This window comes from Miscanthus floridulus, chromosome 1 (genome assembly GCF_019320115.1).
Source record: "Miscanthus floridulus cultivar M001 chromosome 1, ASM1932011v1, whole genome shotgun sequence".
Classification (NCBI taxonomy): domain Eukaryota; kingdom Viridiplantae; phylum Streptophyta; class Magnoliopsida; order Poales; family Poaceae; genus Miscanthus; species Miscanthus floridulus.
In genome coordinates this window covers 77,266,753-77,285,419 of record NC_089580.1, presented here as the reverse complement: position 1 = coordinate 77,285,419, position 18,667 = coordinate 77,266,753, and the positions used below count along the sequence as shown (strand labels likewise).

Here is an 18,667-nt window from a genome sequence, read left to right as displayed (position 1 = left end):
CCTTGGCCTTTTAGCTAGGTCCTCCTGCTCGTGACTGTAGCACATTGTTGTGCAGCGGCTCTGGTCTCATCCACAGTGGATGAATAGGGATGAAAAGTGGCAGAGACGAAATCATCCGAAACCATACCAAACAAATCATATTATTCTTTAGCACTACTTCAACGATACTTTTCAGCGAAAAAACAACAAATCAGCATAAGTATCAGTATCAGTCAAATTTCAGCGAATCGAACAAATGCACAATATTTTTTTCTCATCAAAATAAAACGTTATAAAAAATGCATATAATGCTCCTCCGCCATAGGCCTTTCTTCCTCTATCACGTGTGCCATCCATGATAGTTAGCTCAGTACTACAGTTTATGAATGTAACTCTTCGCAAACAAACAAAAAACCTTATGATCGTAACTAGCGCTAATCTTTGTGATGCAGATGCACGCTCTCATGCCGCTCTACCAAGTCTCCGAGCTGATCTCTCATCCAGCTGAAAGCTACTAAATCTGACGTGTCCGACTATTGGATCGTAGCGGAGAAGCAAGATGTGTCCGACACTGACAAAACAGAACGGCAATCCGATTTTACCTCAGCCAAAACAATGTACTAATAATCAGACTACAGTTGGTTCGGCACAAGGTGTCAGGATCCAATCTTGATCTACAGCTTCAGACCTCAAAGTACTGTTCATATTTATTATTCCCACACTACAGCTCCGTTTGGAGTTATTGAGAGGTCCTACGTCCGCATACTCAAAATTGTATCCGCCTGACAACCAACTCATCATCGACCAAAATACAGTAAAGATGAACTTGCACCGCCTAAAAAAGAGTCTCTGCTTTCATGTGTATCGTGGGTGTGCTTGTCTTAGTAATCCATTCCACCCATGCCACCCATTGCTGGAGCCGGTGCCTCTTCCTTGGGGATCTCTACAATTATGGATTCCGTGGTGGTCATCAGGGACGACACACTGCAAGATGGGAGGGCAAACTTGTTAACACCAGCGTAAAAAGCAGACACCAATACCTAAAAAATTTAGTCATGAAGACCAGATGAACAAATTGTTGCCAATTCAATAGCCATAGAGCAGTTTTGAACGTTCTTCGTCATCGTTGGCTGTTGCTGATAGTTTATTGTGGAAACTAGTCAATAACTTCCTACTGTTCAAAATAAAAGGTCAGTTTACCTAGCAGCATCCACCAAAGCAGTTCTGATCACCTTCAGTGGGTCAATGATACCGGCCTTCACCATGTCAACGTATTCGCCTGTACAATATCATTCATAAAACATATGTAGAATTGTAGAAACATCCGCACCTTTAGCATCTGATCACTTTTAACTGTTTGAATGAATTGGCAGCCAAATGCTGAGACATCATACCTTTAGCAGCATCATAACCCAGGTCAGTATTTTCTTGCTCCAAAAGCTTGCCCACAACTACTGCTCCCTCCACCCCAGCATTGGAGGCAATGGTGTGTACAGGTGTCTGCTTACAAAATATTCCACGTCAGCTTAGCACACAGGTACGAGTCCAGAAAAAATAATTCCAACTTTCCCAGACCTTCAAAGCATTCTGAATGATTTGCACACCAATCTTCTGATCAAAGTTCGCTGTCTGCAATTTATCAAGCTCCTTCGATGCATAGAGAAGAGCAACACCACCACCTACATATACAATTAAAGATTGACTATCAGGCATACGGACGCAACAGGAAATCAATAGGAGTAACTAACACAAAGGAAATCAGCATAAACATCCCATGAACTCTAAATGATGTACCTGGTACAATACCCTCTTCAACGGCAGCTTTAGTAGCATTCAGTGCATCTGTCACTCTATCCTTCTTCTCACTAACTTCTACTTCGCTGGCTCCTCCAATCTAGAAAAGGAGGCACACAGGCACAAAATCAGCAAATATCAGACAGCCACAGGTAACAGTTATTACTATAGAAAACAAAACTGTTTGAAACATGTAATCTGCCATTAGTAAATACATAGGTCAATAACCTCACCTTCAGTACAGCAACACCTCCAGAGAGCTTTGCCAACCGCTCCTGGAGCTTTTCCTTATCGTAATCTGAAGTGCTATTCTCAATTGCTGATCTAATCTGCAACATCCATAAACTATCAGAACCAGAAAGTTAGAAGCAATTTAAGTAAGCACACAATAAAAGTAATATTGCATGAACCTGCTCTGCCCTCTCTTCAATAGATTTCTTGTCTCCAGATCCATCAAGAATAACAGTGTCATCCTTAGAGACGGTCACCTGCATTGAAAAGTAAGTCGTTCAGCATATAAAATAGTATTATCAAAGCACAAGAATCAATAAACATGTCAGAAAATAGAAAATACTATTAAATCCTCTACTATACCTTTTTGCATGTACCCAGCATGTGAGGCTCAACATTCTCAAGGTTCATTCCTAGCTCTTCAGTTATTACCTGAATCATGATAGATGCAGAGATCAGACATGCTATTTTGAATTATGCAGAAAAACAAAATGCACAACAGGAACAACTGTGAAGCCTACCTCTCCTCCAGTAAGGATAGCAAGGTCCTGTAAGTTTGCCTTCCTGTTTTCTCCAAAACCAGGAGCTTTGACGGCACAGACCTGAACACCGTTCCAATTAGAACTACAGAAATGGTACCAAACACAGAAACTTGGCAGAACCAACCTACCTTGATGCCTGCACGAAGCTTGTTAATAATCAGAGTGCCCAATGCTTCACTTTCCACATCTTCTGCAACAATCAGTAGAGGCTTTTGTTTCTGTTCCAAGCAAAGAATGAAAAAAATGAATCAGTAAAGGCCACAATGATACCAATACTGATACCACTAAATGACAGCAAACAGATTACCTTTAGAGCCATTTCTAAAACCTTAACCACAGCATGCATGTTTGTAACCTTCTTGTCATGAATTAAGATCAATGGGTCTTCCAATTCCTGTTACACAAAAAGTACAACTAAGATATTTTTGTGGTGTACACAACCAAAGGTCTCAGAAAAACATATATAGAGGTAAAGGGCACTTACACATTTTTGGGTTTTTGAGTTTGTAATGAAGTACGGAGAGATGTAACCTCTGTCAAGTTTCATACCCTCCACAACTTCAAGCTCATTATAAAGGGTGTTACCATCCTATAGAACATTTAGATCAGTAAATTGAAACAGCACAACGCAGAAAAGAGCAATTTGAGGAAGCCAGAAAAGACAAGAATGAAGCATACAGCACTGTAGCAACTATTTGATCTTTTTCTAATAACATGTACCAATGCTGTGGCTCAAAACTTTTGAGAAATATTTCTAATAACTAACGTTGTGACGTGGCCAAACAAGGAAACAATCAAAATGTGCATTTATCAGCACAAGTACACCTCAAAAACAGAACCATGTAGAGTTGTAGACAATTAGAATCACTGAAGCTGTGTGCATTAGAATACTAGTGCAAGTGGACTAATCATACAGTGGAAACAGAAGGGTCCGTAGAGGAATAGCCTAAAAATAACTCAGGTAAGCTTTGGTTTTAACTTACCGCAATAGTAATCACACCCTCTTTGCCAACCTTCTCCATAGCCTTGGCAATAAGCTCACCAATTTCCCTTTCCCCATTTGCTGATATTGTACCCACCTTTACAGGATAGAGAAAGAATTAAAAAGAGAGAGAAGGGATGGACATGATAAGAACAAAATAAAGTAACCTAGAGCCTTGCAGATATACCTGTGCAATTTCTTCTGAAGTGCTGATCATTCTGGCCATGTTCTTAAGATTGGTCACAACAGAATCAACAGCCATTGAGATTCCACGTCTTAAATCCATTGCATTCATTCCAGCCGCGACAGATTTGCACCCCTCAGTAAATATTGCTTTTGTCAAAACAGTGGCACATGTGGTACCTGAAATTTTTGGATATCAGATCAGGTACGGTTAGAAGAAAGCATCAACAAGCTACATACAATTCAACAATACAACAACAACAAAGCCTTTAAGTCCCCAAACAAGTTGAGATAGGCTAGAGTTGAAACCCAGCAGAAGCAATCAAGGTTCAGGCACGTGAATAGCTGTTTTCCAAGCACTCCTATCTAAGGCTAAGTCTTTGGGTATATTCCATCATTTCAAGTCTCCTTTTATTGCCTCTACCCAAGTCAACTTCGGTCTTCCTCTGCCTCTCTTCATGTTAATATCCTGACTTAGGATTCCACTATGCACCGGTGCCTCTGGAGGTCTCCGTTGGACATGTCCAAACCATCTCAACCGGTGTTGGATAAGCTTTTCTTCAATTGGTGCTACCCCTAATCTATCACGTGTATCATCGTTCCGAACTCGATCCCTTCTTGTATGACCGTAAATCCAATGCAACATACGCATTTCCGCGACACTTATCTGTTGAACATGTCGTCTTTTCGTAGGCCAACATTCTGCACCATACAACATAGCAGGTCTAATCGCCGTCCTATAAAACTTGTCTTTTAGCTTCTGTGGTACCCTTTTGTCACATAGGACACTAGATGCTTGGCGCCACTTCATCCACCCTGCTTTGATTCTATGGCTAACATCTTCATCAATATCCCAGTCTCTTTGTAGCATTGATCCTAAATATCGAAAGGTAATATATTCCTCCTCCCGAGTAGTAGTGCCGAAGTCACATCTCATATACTCAGTTTTAGTTCTACTGAGTCTAAAACCTTTGGACTCTAAAGTCTCCCTCCATAACTCCAGTTTCTGATTCACTCCTGTCCGGTTTTCATCAACTAGCACTACATCGTCCACGAAAAGCATACACCAAGGGATGTCCCCTTGTATTATTAGCAGCACAGCAAGAAATTAGATAACCTTATATAATCTTATTATGAAGAATCAAAGCTGGTATTCACACCAATAGAGAAAATAACAGCGTGCACACCACCAGAGCTAACAAACTTCACAAAATAGCAAAGGCTGTTAGTAGCAATACTGAACATACTAGAAACGCGGGGGCGGCTTTGTCGTGCCTTACCTTTCGATTAGGCCAGTGGCAATAAGAATATAGGTGTAGTGATGGGAAACTCAGCAATTTTTTTGTTCATTTTATGATTTTTATGTATTTTCGAGACTTTATCATCATGAAGGTATAATTTTATTTGCCCTTTAAAAGCATAGGTAAAAGTTTATATGAAAAAATCCTTACTAAAACATGTGATATTATGGATGCACTGCATAGTTCTACTCGTTAGGATTTCAGATCAACTTGATTTTCTAATTTACAATTTTTCTGTGATTTACTATGCAATTTTAAAGTTTCAGCTAATTTATTTTTTGAAAAAAAAGAGATATAATCAAAGGTGGCCTATATTTTGATTTGAGAAAAATCTGAGGAGGTTTTCGCAAAAATTGCTGAGAGTCTCTCTAGAGCGTGGGTTGATTTTCGATAAAGTGAAGGTCTTTTTTGCAAAAAAAAACCCAGAGCCCATCCATTCTGGACTGCGGGTTGATTTGGAAATAATCTGAGGTGTTTTTTGCAAAATATTCTGAGAGGGCCTCTAGAGCGCGGTTGATTTCCGAAAAATAGAAGGGGTTTTTCGTAAAATGACCGCGGATCGCCCAATCCGTCCGCGCGCCCGATCGAACGGCCGCGAAAAGCCCGTGACGTGGCACGCTGGCTGGCCGCGGTTTGGGCGCAGGTTTCATATAGTAAGATTGGAATCACATACTACAGTTCCCAAAGATCCAAACAGTATATCAAATGTGTAGCAACAGTGGAACTGAAGAAACAGCACCATCTACTCCAGGAAAACAGAATACTTCCACACAAGTACTGCCTCCGTCCCAAAATAAGTCTTCCTCTTGCATTCCAAGAAGTCAAACAATCTTAATTTTGACAAAATATATACCAAAAAATACTAATATTTGTGATACGAGATAAACATCATTAGATTAATCACGTCATATATTCCCATAGTAAACCTATTTGGAGATACAAATATTAATACTATTTTGTATAAACCTAATCAAAGTTGAAATTGGTTGACTAAAGGATGCCATACCATCACCAGCAGTGTCATTAGTTGCGTTAGCAACCTGTTTCACAAGGCTTGCACCAACATTCTTTACTCTATCCTTAAATTCAATGCTCTTCGCAACAGTCACACCATCCTTTGTGACTTTCGGTGCACCAAAGCTTTGCTCAATAACCACATTGCGCCCCTGCAGAAGGCAGGAAATAAGTTCAAGTACAAAACAAACAACTAATGCAACAGTATTACAACAGAGTAAAACACACCAAGCAATATTGGAATCAGTGAGTGCAATAATGAGCATTTGTAGCTCCTAGAATATTGGCATAAGGAAGGAAACTGACATATGGAAGTGCTCAGCATAACTAGAAGGCGAAGTCGTGTTCTATTAAGAAAATTTGGTACTCATTATATTGTTCAGGTAATTGTTTGTCATCTGTATAACCACATGGTTATACCTTAGGACCCATTGTCACTTTCACCGCATCTGCCAACTCCTCAACACCTCTCAACATCAGAGCACGGGCCTCAACACCGAACTTGATGTCCTTAGCAGCATAGTTCCTGCTCCAGGCAAGCCTGCTTCCAACCTGTAAGCATCACACACAACAGCCGAGAATGAGCACATTTAATTTGAAGCCACGTGATCAATTAGAGACTGCCTTGCCCAAGGTTACACAACAACAATATAACAAATTTCACAAGACATCGATTTCTGCTGGATCAGATCAAAGTTTCCCAGCTGCCTATCAGTGCATTCGAGGTCTAACAGCTAACTGGAGCACGGTAGCGACGAGATCACCACCGTAGATTAATGTAAAGCCCCTCAGAGAGAGCTAGCCTAGATCTTGCACTAGCGAACTACAGATTCCGGCAGATCGCCACCAAAACAAAAGGCACCATGCAGCAAACCCCAAACCCACTGAATCCTAAGCAATCTAAAGTGGCAGAGAGTCCAAAAGATTCAAGAGGGTCTAAGCCCTGCACGCAGAACTACCAGAACCCTCATTACCAAATCTGAGAGCGGGGTCCTCATCAGACCCATCACAACTACGCCCAGCAACACGAGTCTGCTCTCACCTGGCGAGCGGCGGAGCTGCTCCCGGCTTGCCGCACCTTGGAGGCGAGGCTAGCGGCCGAGCGGTACATGATTGCGGAAGGAGGCGCGGGGACCGAGGCTGTGGTCGGCGAGAGCTTTGGGTGGTGTGGAAGAACGGAGGCGGCGGAGAGTTGCTTCGCTTCTTTCTTGCGGAGGGGGAAAGGACGCGAGGCGCCGAGGAGGTGGGGGACGGGTGGTTTTTAGAGACAGCGCGGGCGAGACGGATGGAGGTGCGCGGCGGCACTAGAAGCATCCACTAGGGTTTAGGGTTTTACTCGTTGATTGATCGCCTTTGCGGCGGGGTGCGGCCGCGGCAGCCAGCACAGGCGCTGTGGTCGTCCAAGTGGGCTTAGATGTTTCTGGGCTGCGGCCCGGCACTTCCAACCCATCAATCTGAATATCACGGCGCAGGCCCACCCAGCGAATATGGAAAATATCCCTTTTGCTTTCGGAAATGCTTCTGTCCGACCTGCTTCCTGCTCGGACACTTTTTTAACTGGACCACGGTATATACAGCGTGCCAACGATCCAACGATGTTCATCTCGTCTCCCTCACGTAGTTTCTCGTCTTCCTGATAAAGACGCTGGCCTGATGCGGCTGCTCATCTCCTCGACGTCGCTGACCGCCTTACTCCCTCACTGCTTTCCTCCCTCACGCCCCCTGTCCACGCCTGTCTTTGTTCTTCCCTCGCTACTATACCCGCTCGGCGTCCTACCTTGCCTCCTTGGCGGCACGTGGATCTAAGTGGACACCTCCATGGTGAGGTGTTTTTCGACTATAAAATTCTCCATGGTTGGGTGTCTCTCGACGATGAATTACACATTGGAGGTGTGTCCTCGCTAGCGACAAGCTCCTCCATGGTAGCCAGGCTCCTTCACAAACAAGCGTAACCGGATTTTTATTTTACGGTGGGTTATTAATGGGAACGGGGATCCCGATCTTCCGTCAGGTATAGGTAACTATCGTTGTGGTGGAGAATGACACACCGATCCAGCTTCAGATCGAAAGATCAAATCCTGCAATCTTAGCACCACAACTCCTCTGGTTATCAACCGAGACACGGATCTGGATGACCTCGCCAAGAAGGCTAATCCCTGCTTGCGCAACGAAGAACACAAGCAAGAACAAGAAAGAAAGCAACTAAATTACAGATGAATGATTAATATCACGAAGTTGGAGTCTCACAAACCGATGAACGGCGAAACTCTTCTTGACAGATTAATCTAAGCAAAACCTAAAACCTAATGACGGCGGCAGCGTATGATTATAAAGGTCTTAGGATCGTCGTCTACCCTGGACACGCCCCCTAATAGGCCCAAACACGATACACGGTCCAACGGACCAAAAGACGGTGTCGCAGCACCCTGGCAGATTCTGGACGCTGACTTGTTTCGACGATTCCCGTTGATTCTGAAGGCGTTTTGACGTGAGACCACTTGGATTGGCTTCCTTATAAAATTAGCTTTCCAACCATATGTGGATCGTCAAAAACGGAGTCCGGAGTCCTGGGTGACCAGTTTAAGGCAGACTGGTCCTGAAGGCCGAGGCAGACTCAAAATCATGTTGGACCGGGCCTCCGGTTCCTGTTGAACATCCTTGCTTGTCATCAACGCCTCCACCTCTTCCTCTAAGTCCCTCATGACCCTCTCCAATGTTCCTAAGCAAGATAACATCATTAGGTAGTAGTCTATTCTCAAAAGTATAAAATGATCTCTTAAGAACGAGCTCACCTCTAAATTATGTTGATGCATTCGAGCTCGGGTCATTGGACCTTGCATGACGGTTGGAGGATCAGCGGGTACATCCGAAGGAGTGATGTCCTCATCATCCTCCCACTCTTGAAACTGAGTCGTTCTCGACTCAAGCTCATCTTCTTCTCCCAAATAAGGCTTCAAATCTGCAATGTTAAAGGTGGGACTAACCCCGAACTCGAGTGGCAACTCAAGTTTGTAGGCATTATTATTTATTTTCTCAATTATCTTATAAGGACCAGCTGCTCTTAGCATTAATTTAGACTTACGCAGCTCAGGAAATCTATCTTTTCTCAAATATAACCAAACCAAATCACCCGGTTCAAGTTTAATTTCTTTTCTACCTTTACTAACAGCAATTCTATACTTTTCATTCATTCTTTCAATATTTGCTTTAGTTGTTTCGTGCAACTTACGAATGAATTCAGCACGCTCTCTAGCATCACTATGTGTTCTCTCAGTGGTAGGTAAAGGCAAAAGATTAATAGGAGCGTGAGGGTTAAAATCACACACTACCTGAAAAATGACTTACCTTGGTAGTGGAATGTTCCGTCCTATTATATGCAAACTTCACATGCGGCAAACACTCTTCCCATATCTTCAAATTGCGCTTAAAAATTGCTCTCAACATGGTGGACAATGTTCGATTCACTACCTCAGTTTGCCCATCAGTTTGGGGATGACATGTTGTAGAAAACAACAGCTTGATCCCTAATTTATTTCACAAAGTGCGCCAAAAATGACTTAAGAATTTTGCATCGCGATCTGAAACAATAGTAGAAGGCATACCATGCAAGCGAATGATTTCTTGAAAGAAAAGGTCAGCAATATGAACAACATCGTCGCTCTTATGACAAGGAATAAAATGTGTCATCTTAGAAAAAACGATCAACCACCATAAAAATACTATCATTCCCCCTCTTAGTCCTTAGCAAACCCAACACAAAATCTATAGATATATCAGCCTAAGGAGTAGAAGGAATAGGAAGAGGCATATACAAACCATGTGGGTTCAACTGCGACTTAGCTTTTTGACATGTGGTGCACCGAGCCACGTACCGTTCTACATCTCACCTCATCCTAGGCCAAAAGAAATATGTGGACAGCACCTCATCGGTCTTCTTGGCTCCAAAATGTCCCATCAATCCACCTTCATGTGCCTCCTGCAACAACAAAAGACGAACGGAGCCAACTAAAATGCATAGGCGGTTAGCTCTAAATAAAAACCCATCATTGATCATAAACTTATTCCATGTACGTCATTCTCTATAATTTAGCAACACGTCCTTAAAATTAGGATCAAGCGCATATTGTTCTTTTACTGATTCAAGCCAAAAAATACAACAATCAAGTTGGGACAGCAATGTATATCGTCTAGACAAAGCATCAGCAATCACATTATCTTTCTCTTTCTTGCGTTTGATAATATAAGGAAAAGATTTAATAAATTCAACTCATTTAGCATGCCTACGATTCAGATTATGTTGAGAGCGAAGATACTTAAGTGATTCATGATCAGAATGAATAACAAATTCTTTAGGCCATAAATAATGATGCCACGTCTCTAAAGAACGGACAAGTGCATACAATTCCTTATCATACGTGGAATAAATAAGAATAGGACCATATAATTTTTCATTAAAGTAAGCAATATGTTTACCATCTTGCATCAAAACACCCCCAATGCCAACTCCACTAGCATCACATTCTAGCTCAAAAGTCTTACCAAAATTTAGAAGTTGTAGCAATGGTGCGTGTGTGAGCTTGTCCTTCAAAGTATCAAAGGACTCCTCATGTGCCTTTTCCTAATGAAACACCACCCCTTTCTTCATCAACTCATGCAACGGGGCAACAATGGTTCTGAAATTTTTGATGAAGCGGCGGTAGAATCCTGCAAGACCAAGAAAACTCCTCATCTGTGTGACGGTTTGGGGAACTGGCCAGCTCTTTATGGCTTCAATTTTCATCTCGTCCACCTCAATTCCCTGTGGAGTTACAACATAGCCAAGAAAAAAACTCGATCCATGCAAAAGATGCACTTCTCAAGGTTACCAAATAAACGTGCATCACGTAAAGCATTAAAAATAGCACGTAAGTGATCCATATGTTCATCAAAAGACTTGTTGTAAATCAATATATCATCAAAGTAAACTACCACAAAACGACCAATAAAAGGTCTTAAAACCCCATTCATTAAGCGCATGAAAGTGCTAGGTGCATTTGTCAAACCAAAAGGCATTACTAACCACTCATACAACCCGAATTTGGTTTTAAACGCAGTTTTCCATTCATCTCCAAGTTTTATTCTAATTTGATGGTAGCCACTTCGCAAGTTAATCTTGGTGAAAATTATAGAACCACACAACTCATGAAGCATGTCGTCTAGACTAGGAATAGGATGACGATACCGAATAGTAATATTATTGATGGCTCTACAATCAACACACATACGCCAAGTTCCATCTTTCTTAGGAACCAAAAGTACAGAAACGGTACAAGGACTAAGGCTTTGACGTACATACCCACGGTCCAAAAGGTCTTGGACTTATCGCTGAATTTCCTTAGTCTTCTCGGGATTGGTTCAATAGGCAGCACGGTTGGGCAAGGTTGCTCCCGGAATCAAATCGATTTGATTCTCTATCCCTCTCATAGGTGACAGCCTCGGGGGTATCTCAGCTAGAAAAATATCCTCATACTCCTGCAAAAGGTTAGTGACAGCAGAAGGCACCGAGCTAACAATATCATCAAACGAAAACATAGCTCGTTTGCATACCAAAGCATAGCAAATATCATCATCAGAAATTTTAGCAAAGTTACATTTTGTTGCAAGCATAACACCACCCTTCAATTTAATCCCCTCAACCTTAGAAATAGATGTAGACTTATCCTTTTTAGGTGGGAGAATAGAATGAGCAACTTGCTGATTTTCAGATTGAACATCATTCAAACTAGCAGCGCGTTCTCTATCAGCTTGTACAATTTGAGCATGGGTCAAATGTCCCAAAGTAATTTTCTTTCCTTTATGTGCAAAGGTGTATTTATTACTTCTAGCATGGTGTGTAGCATCATTATCATGTTCCCAAGGATGACCCAATAAAAGTGAACAGGCTTGCATAGGTACCATATCATAATCAACAGAATCAGCATAAGAACCAATGAAAAATGAAACTCTACAAGTTTATGTTACCTTTGCTTTTCCAGAATCATTTAGCCACTAAATATGGTATGGACGTGGGTGCGGACGTGTGTTCAAGCCAAGCTTCTTGACAAATCAGAACTCACCAAATTATTGCAGCTACCTCCATCAATAATGACACGTGCTTGACGGTTGCTGATGACGAAAAAAATCTGGAACAAGTTATGGCGTTGTAGCTTCTCAGGTTGCTGTACTTATGAGTTGAGCACCCGCTGTACAATGATGCTCTTATAGGACGTCGTGGCCTCGTTGCCAAGGACTTTGCCATCCTCCTGATCTGTATTTTTGTCTTCTCCATCCTCAATGTCAGAGGTGCTGATGTAATCATCTTCTGTAGCAATGTATGCCCGCTAACTTGGCCAGTCCTTCTGCACATGGCCAATGCTATGGCAGCGGTGGCACTGAATGCCCGAAGTGTGTCCCGTCGATGCAACAGATGAGACACTCTTGGTAGGCACCTGTAAATAATTTTTACCTAAATCTAAAGGTCGTGCGGGAGGTGCCTTAGGTGTAGCGGTAACTCCAAAGGCTATTGGTCACTTGCTCGCTGGTGGAGGCACCTAAAAAGTGGTTGGCTTGGTCATCCCTAAAGATGGTGCCGAGCGTGGCGTGTATGTGGTGCTGACCTTGCTCTTGCTCTGCTGTTCACGCCCCTATAATTCCTTTTCTGCAAGCATAGCAAACTGAAACAACTAGTTGACAGTGTTAAATTCTTTATAATCAATAATGTCCTAAATCTCACGCCTCAAACCCGAATAAAAACGATAAATAGAATCTTCATTCCTCTCGACAACACTACAACGCATCAATCCCTTTTGGAGCTCACCATAGTAATCCTGTACAAATTTATCTCCTTGTTCTAAACGCATCAATTTCTTATGCAAGTCTCTATGATAAGAAGGAGGTACAAAATGATCACGCATAGCTACCTTAAGTTCTTCCCACGATCCAGGTAAAGCATCCTGTGCAGCTAGCCCATTCCACCAAATAATGGTAAAATCCTTAAACTCACTAGTAGCTTGTCGAACTCTATGATGCTCAGGCACAAGGTGAGCGCTAAACTTTTGGTCTACTATCATCTCCCAATCAAGATATCCCTCAGCATCATAATGACCCAAAAAATATGGTATTGTGAACTTAATCTTAGCATAAGGATCATCAGGCACACGGTGATTATTACCTCGATGGTGGTGGACACCACCCATACCTATCATGTTGCGGCAAAGACGTCGTCGTAATCTTGCTTGTCGGAAGGCTGCTCGATCTATGTTCCTAGCGGTATCATGCACCGTGTCTTCTAGCAAGAGACCATCGGTGTTGCTGCCGGAGACGTCATTGTTGTTGACCGTCACCAAGGTTTCCAGCTCAGTAACCTTGTCGGTTAGCGTGGAAATTCGTTTGTCCAATCTCTCCATGCTGTTACCAATGTTGAGTTCAATGAGTGCGTCAGTGTCGGCCTTCCTGACGACCTCATTCATCCTTTTTTGGGCATCCTCTACAACAACTTATAGTTGCTCTTGGCTGACACACTCGTTGAAACCCTTAGGATTGTTATCTACAGTCTAATCACCTCCTGCCATTGTAAACACAAAAATAGGAACCAACAGTGAAAGTTATCCCTACCAAATGACTACGTGGTTGCAGTGGTATCACTTTTCACAGCAAATGGAAGCGTCTTACCAAGCTCTTATAAAGTTCTTACCAACGTAAGCAGTGGGTGGTACAACCGGCGGCTGGTTCGTGATACCTGTGAGGCAGTGGTACTGAGATTGCAAGGCCCTTTTTCTGTACTGATCTGAAGAGTTTATGGAGCTTGGAAGGCATATAAAGAATAATATATATATCTAGCACACAAGTCAGTATCAAAAAGTAATGCTGAATTATAGTCCAAAGTACTTGTTCTCATTGCTGATATAAAATGTTCCAAGTACTAGGTGTGTAACAAACAAGTATGGTGGATAGCAAGGTGACAGGGGTGTGAAAAACAAGTATGGTGGATAGCAACAACAACATAAACAAGAAACAAAACAACACACGCTAACACAGCTCACTTTGGCCTTCTCTATGTGCTCCTCTAGATATTGTTTCTCTTTTGCTCCTCTTTTTTCTATTTTTTGGGCTGTCGTTGTTTTTTAGGAAATTTTGAATTTTTCTTTTTTTTGATATTTTTCCTTCACTTAGGAGCACAAAAGAAGTAACCACAGGAAATATGAGCTTAAACAAGTGAAAGACGTGGCCAGTGGAAATTTCAGAAGACGTGCTCAAAATCAACAAAAAGCTTGTGACCACGAAAAGAGGATCTTGTGACCAGTTTTTGACCAAATTAAAATTTTCTAACCCCATTAGAGCAGGGGATGGACAGATCCAAAAAAATTTCTAATTGATTTTGATATATGGAACATCGAAATCCGAGTTCGTATGCAAAAACTAGACCAATTTTAAGAATTGACTCTGAATTAGAGGACAAAACAGGAACAATGTACGCAAAATTGGTCACGGCAGCAAGGATTTGATGGAAACGATGGGGGAAAACACACGAACTGGACTCTAACATGACTTAACTAGCAACAAGACCTCAACCAGGACACAAACTCAACACGACGGACTCTGAAACCGAAATATGCAAAGGCTATGGCGCGGAAGGTTTTATGATAGGAAAAAAACATGGCACTAGACTATGGGACGAATGTGAAACACTCAAAACTAGGGGATAAATGTGAACCTGATGGTATACCTTAGCTTTGATTACCACTTAATGGGAACGGGGATCCTGATCTTCCGTCAGGTATAGGTAACTATCGTTGTGGTGGAGGATGACACACTGATCCGGCTTCAGATCAAAAGATCGAACCCTGCAATCTTAGCACCACAACTCCTCTGGTTATCAACCAAGACACGGATCTGGTTGACCTCACCAAGAAAGTTAATCCCTGCCTGCACAATGAGAAACACAAGCAAGAACAAGAAAGAAAGCAACCAAATTGCAGATGAATGATTAATATCACGAAGTTGGGGTCTCACAAACCGATGAACGGCGAAACTGTTCTTGATAGATTAATCTAAGCAAAACCCAAAACCTAATAACGGCGGTGGTGTATGATTATAAAGGTCTTAGGGTCGTCGCCTACCCTGGACACGCCCCGTAATGGGCCCAAACACGATACACGGTCCAACGGACCAAAAGACAGTGTCGCGGTACCCTGGTAGATTCTGGACACTAACTTGTTTCGACGATTCCCGTTGATTCTGAAGGCCTTTTGACATGAGACCACTTGGATTGGCTTCCTTATAAAATTAGCTTTCCAACCATATGTGGATCGTTGAAAATGGAGTCCGGATGCATCCTGGGTGACCAGTTTTAAGGCAGACTAGTCCTGGAGGCCGATGTAGACTCGAAATCATGTTGGACCAGCCCTCCAGTTTCTGTTGAATGTCCTTGCTGGTCATCAACACCTCCACCTCTTCCTCTAAGTCCCTCATGACCCTCTCCAATGTTACTAAGCAAGATAACATCATTAGGTAGTAGTCTATTCTCGAAAGTATGAAAAGGATCGCTTAAGAACGAGCTCACATCTAAATTGAGTTGACGCTTTCGAGCTCGGGTCATTGGACCTTGCATGACGGTTGGAGGATCAGCGGGTACATCCGAAGGAGTGATGTCCTCATCAGTTATGTTGTAGTATGTGATATGGATTTTGCGGTGTGGCAATAGTCGATTTGAGATGTTGCAACATGTGTTTTCTGGATGTTGCAATAGTCGATTTAAGATGTTGCAATATATTTTTTGAATATTGCAACTGTCGATTTAAGATGTTGCAACATGTTTTTTTAGATGTTGCAGTTGATTTAAGATGTTGCAACATGTTTTTTTGCATGTTGCAACTGTCGATTTAAGATGTTGCAACATGTTTTTATTTAGAATGTTACATGAGTTTCAGTACGTTGCAAACCTTTGTTCTTGAATGTTGCAAGCAATGATTAACATCTAATCCATTTGTCTCTCTTTCCATATCTCACCCTCACGTACGGCAAGGTGCGGTGTCCGCAAGTGCTATAGGAAGCGCAACCACAATTATACTATTGCATCACAAGAGAAAGGAGGGAGTTAGAAGGGGATGAGCGCTGGGGTGGGACGGGTAGAGTGAAAGCCTCTAGATCCAAAAGGGAAGGAGCGCTAGGGTGTAGGGTCTTGATGGCGGACTAGAGAGGGGTGAATAGTCCTTTCTAAAATTAATCACGTTGGCTAACCGAAACAAGTGCGGAATTAAAACTATCGGTCTAGCCAAGACTACACCCCTCTATCTATGTTCTCTTGCACCTTGCAAAGATCCTAATTAAACAACTAAGGTGTCGGGCTAGCTAGAGCTCACCTATCTAATTCTAGGAGCAAGGTCACATAAACCTATGCCACTAGTATTTTACACACCGGGGAGCTCATACACAATTCTAGTAAGCAAAAGCACAAAGCTCCTAAGCTCACTAGCAATGCTTAATAACAAGGCAACCAATGCCAAATTAGATAGCGCAAATACCTAGCTACACAAACTAAGCAATATGACTAACATGGTTACACAAAGCAAATTAGCCACGCAAGAGAGCTACTTCTATGCTATACAAGCAAGAAGGTAACTTGTGAGCTACACAAGCTAACTAACTGCAAGAGCAACTACACAAGCACAATGTATATGAAAGTAATTATAAGCTTGTGTAAGGGGATTGCAAACCAACGGAAAGAACAATATTGACACGGTGATTTTCTCTCGAGGTTCACATGCTTGCCAACACGCTACGTCCCCGCTGAGACAAGCTCCAAGGTTGCCGCCAGTCCTCTTGCTAGTGTTGACCCACAAGTCACACTCTCCCACATGGAGTGCTTACCACAAGCTCTAGCACTTGACCCAACCGGACCACTTGTCGCCCTTCGCGTCTCGCTCTACTAGAGTTGCTCTTCGCGGCTCCCGCGGGGCGAGCACAATGCCCCTCACAAAGCTCTTCTCTAGAGCACCGCATAAGCTTTTTTGCTGGCTTCGACGAAGACCACCACCTTGCCATCTAGGAGATGGCAAACTCTAAGAGTAACAAGCACCACCAGCTTGCAACTCGATCATCTAGTGCCACTCGATGTAACCTCATGATGCAATCACACTAGAATCGTTCACTCACTCGATCGGATGAACACTATCAAGCTCAAGTGAGTTAGAGGGCTCCCAAGCACTACCACATAAAACCACCAAGGCTCTAGTGTGCTTCGCTACCGGCCAAAGGCCAACCAACACTTCTATTTATTGCCCCACGGGCTAAAATAGCCATTACCCCTTCACTGGGCATTTTTCGGGACGAACGGACGCACAGGTCGTGCGCACCGGATGTGTCCGGTGTAGCGACAGGACGCGTCCGGTCGCTGTGTCCGGTCACTGCTTGACCACCACATGTCCCTTTCAAACAAAGTAGCCATGGCCACCCAACGGCCCTCTCTAACATGCTCTGACATGACACATCAGACGCACTGTTAGAAAATGACCGGACGTGGGAGACGCAGCGTCCGGTCAAGTCCAGAGAGCTCCCAGAGCCGCTCTGGGCCGATCGGACATGTCCGGTCACACTGGACCGGATGGTCCCAGCGTCCAATCAATTATAGCGCTGAAAATCTAAGTCTTGCTGGTGCATACTGGACGCGTCCGGTGTGGCGACCGGATGCGTCCGGTCGAGTCCAGAGAGCTCCCAGAGTCGCTCAACTGCTATCGGACGCACCCCTACATCCGGTCCTCTCTAGACCAACACCCGCACCCCCATGTCACCTCGACCAGATGCTAAACAGTGATTGCTCAGCGTTCGGTCACTGCTACGACCTAGAGTCTGATCACCTCGTCAATTCTACGGCACCTAGCCAGAATATCGAACATGTCCGATATCAATATCGTACGCATCTAGTCACGTCGGGAATACTACCGCCTGAGACAGATATTGGATGCGTCTGGTACGCATGTCGGACGAGTCCGGTCACCCCGTGACCAGCGCATTCAACTCATTTTCTTCACCAACTTCTTCTCCTTTGCAAATATGCCAACACCACCAAGTGTACACCACCATGTGTATGTGTGTTAGCTTTTCACAATCATTTTTCAAAGCATTAGCCACTCAACTTGCCACGCCACTCGATCCTAGCGATGATGCAAAGTTAGATCACTCGAGTGGCACTAGATGACGGATATGCAAACAAGTTTGCCCCTCTTGATAGTACGACCATCTATCATAAACCCGGTCATAAACTTCTCTACACACCTATGACCAGTGAAATGAAATAACCTAGGTTATACCTTTGCCTTGTGCATTCCATTCCATGTCCTCCATTGTTGAAGCAACACATGCACCAACAAATCACCAAATGATATGATCCACTTCATATAATCATGTGACCATATTGGTTCATCGATCTTGACTTCACTTGTTTTTCACCGTTGCCTTCGTCCATCGGTGCTAAGTCTTGCCCAAGCTTCATCGCCACGCGGTCCATCACTCCAAAGCCTCTGACTTGCCCTTCATGCTTGCAACCGGTCCATCAAGCCAAGTCATGTCTTGATCTTCTCCACCTTGATCACATGACTCCATGTCATGTCTCATGTGCAATAAGC

At 43.1% G+C, this 18,667-nt stretch overlaps 1 protein-coding gene across 1 annotated transcript; it reads right to left on the bottom strand.

Annotated features, from left to right (window-relative positions):
• Nucleotides 1–556: 556 nt before the first annotated feature.
• On the bottom strand, nt 557–7,333 carry LOC136487614 (chaperonin CPN60-2, mitochondrial-like). Its single transcript, XM_066484731.1, has 17 exons — nt 7,069–7,333; nt 6,447–6,578; nt 6,019–6,178; nt 3,716–3,891; nt 3,530–3,625; nt 3,031–3,135; nt 2,854–2,940; nt 2,675–2,764; nt 2,526–2,606; nt 2,368–2,436; nt 2,184–2,261; nt 2,007–2,102; nt 1,774–1,873; nt 1,555–1,658; nt 1,374–1,479; nt 1,180–1,258; nt 557–963 (listed from the first exon to the last, which is right to left on the bottom strand). Exons 1-17 carry the CDS (start codon nt 7,135–7,137, stop codon nt 861–863), a joined length of 1,731 nt encoding a protein of 576 aa, XP_066340828.1. The 5' UTR covers nt 7,138–7,333; the 3' UTR covers nt 557–860.
• Between the last annotated feature and the right edge of the window lie 11,334 nt (nt 7,334–18,667).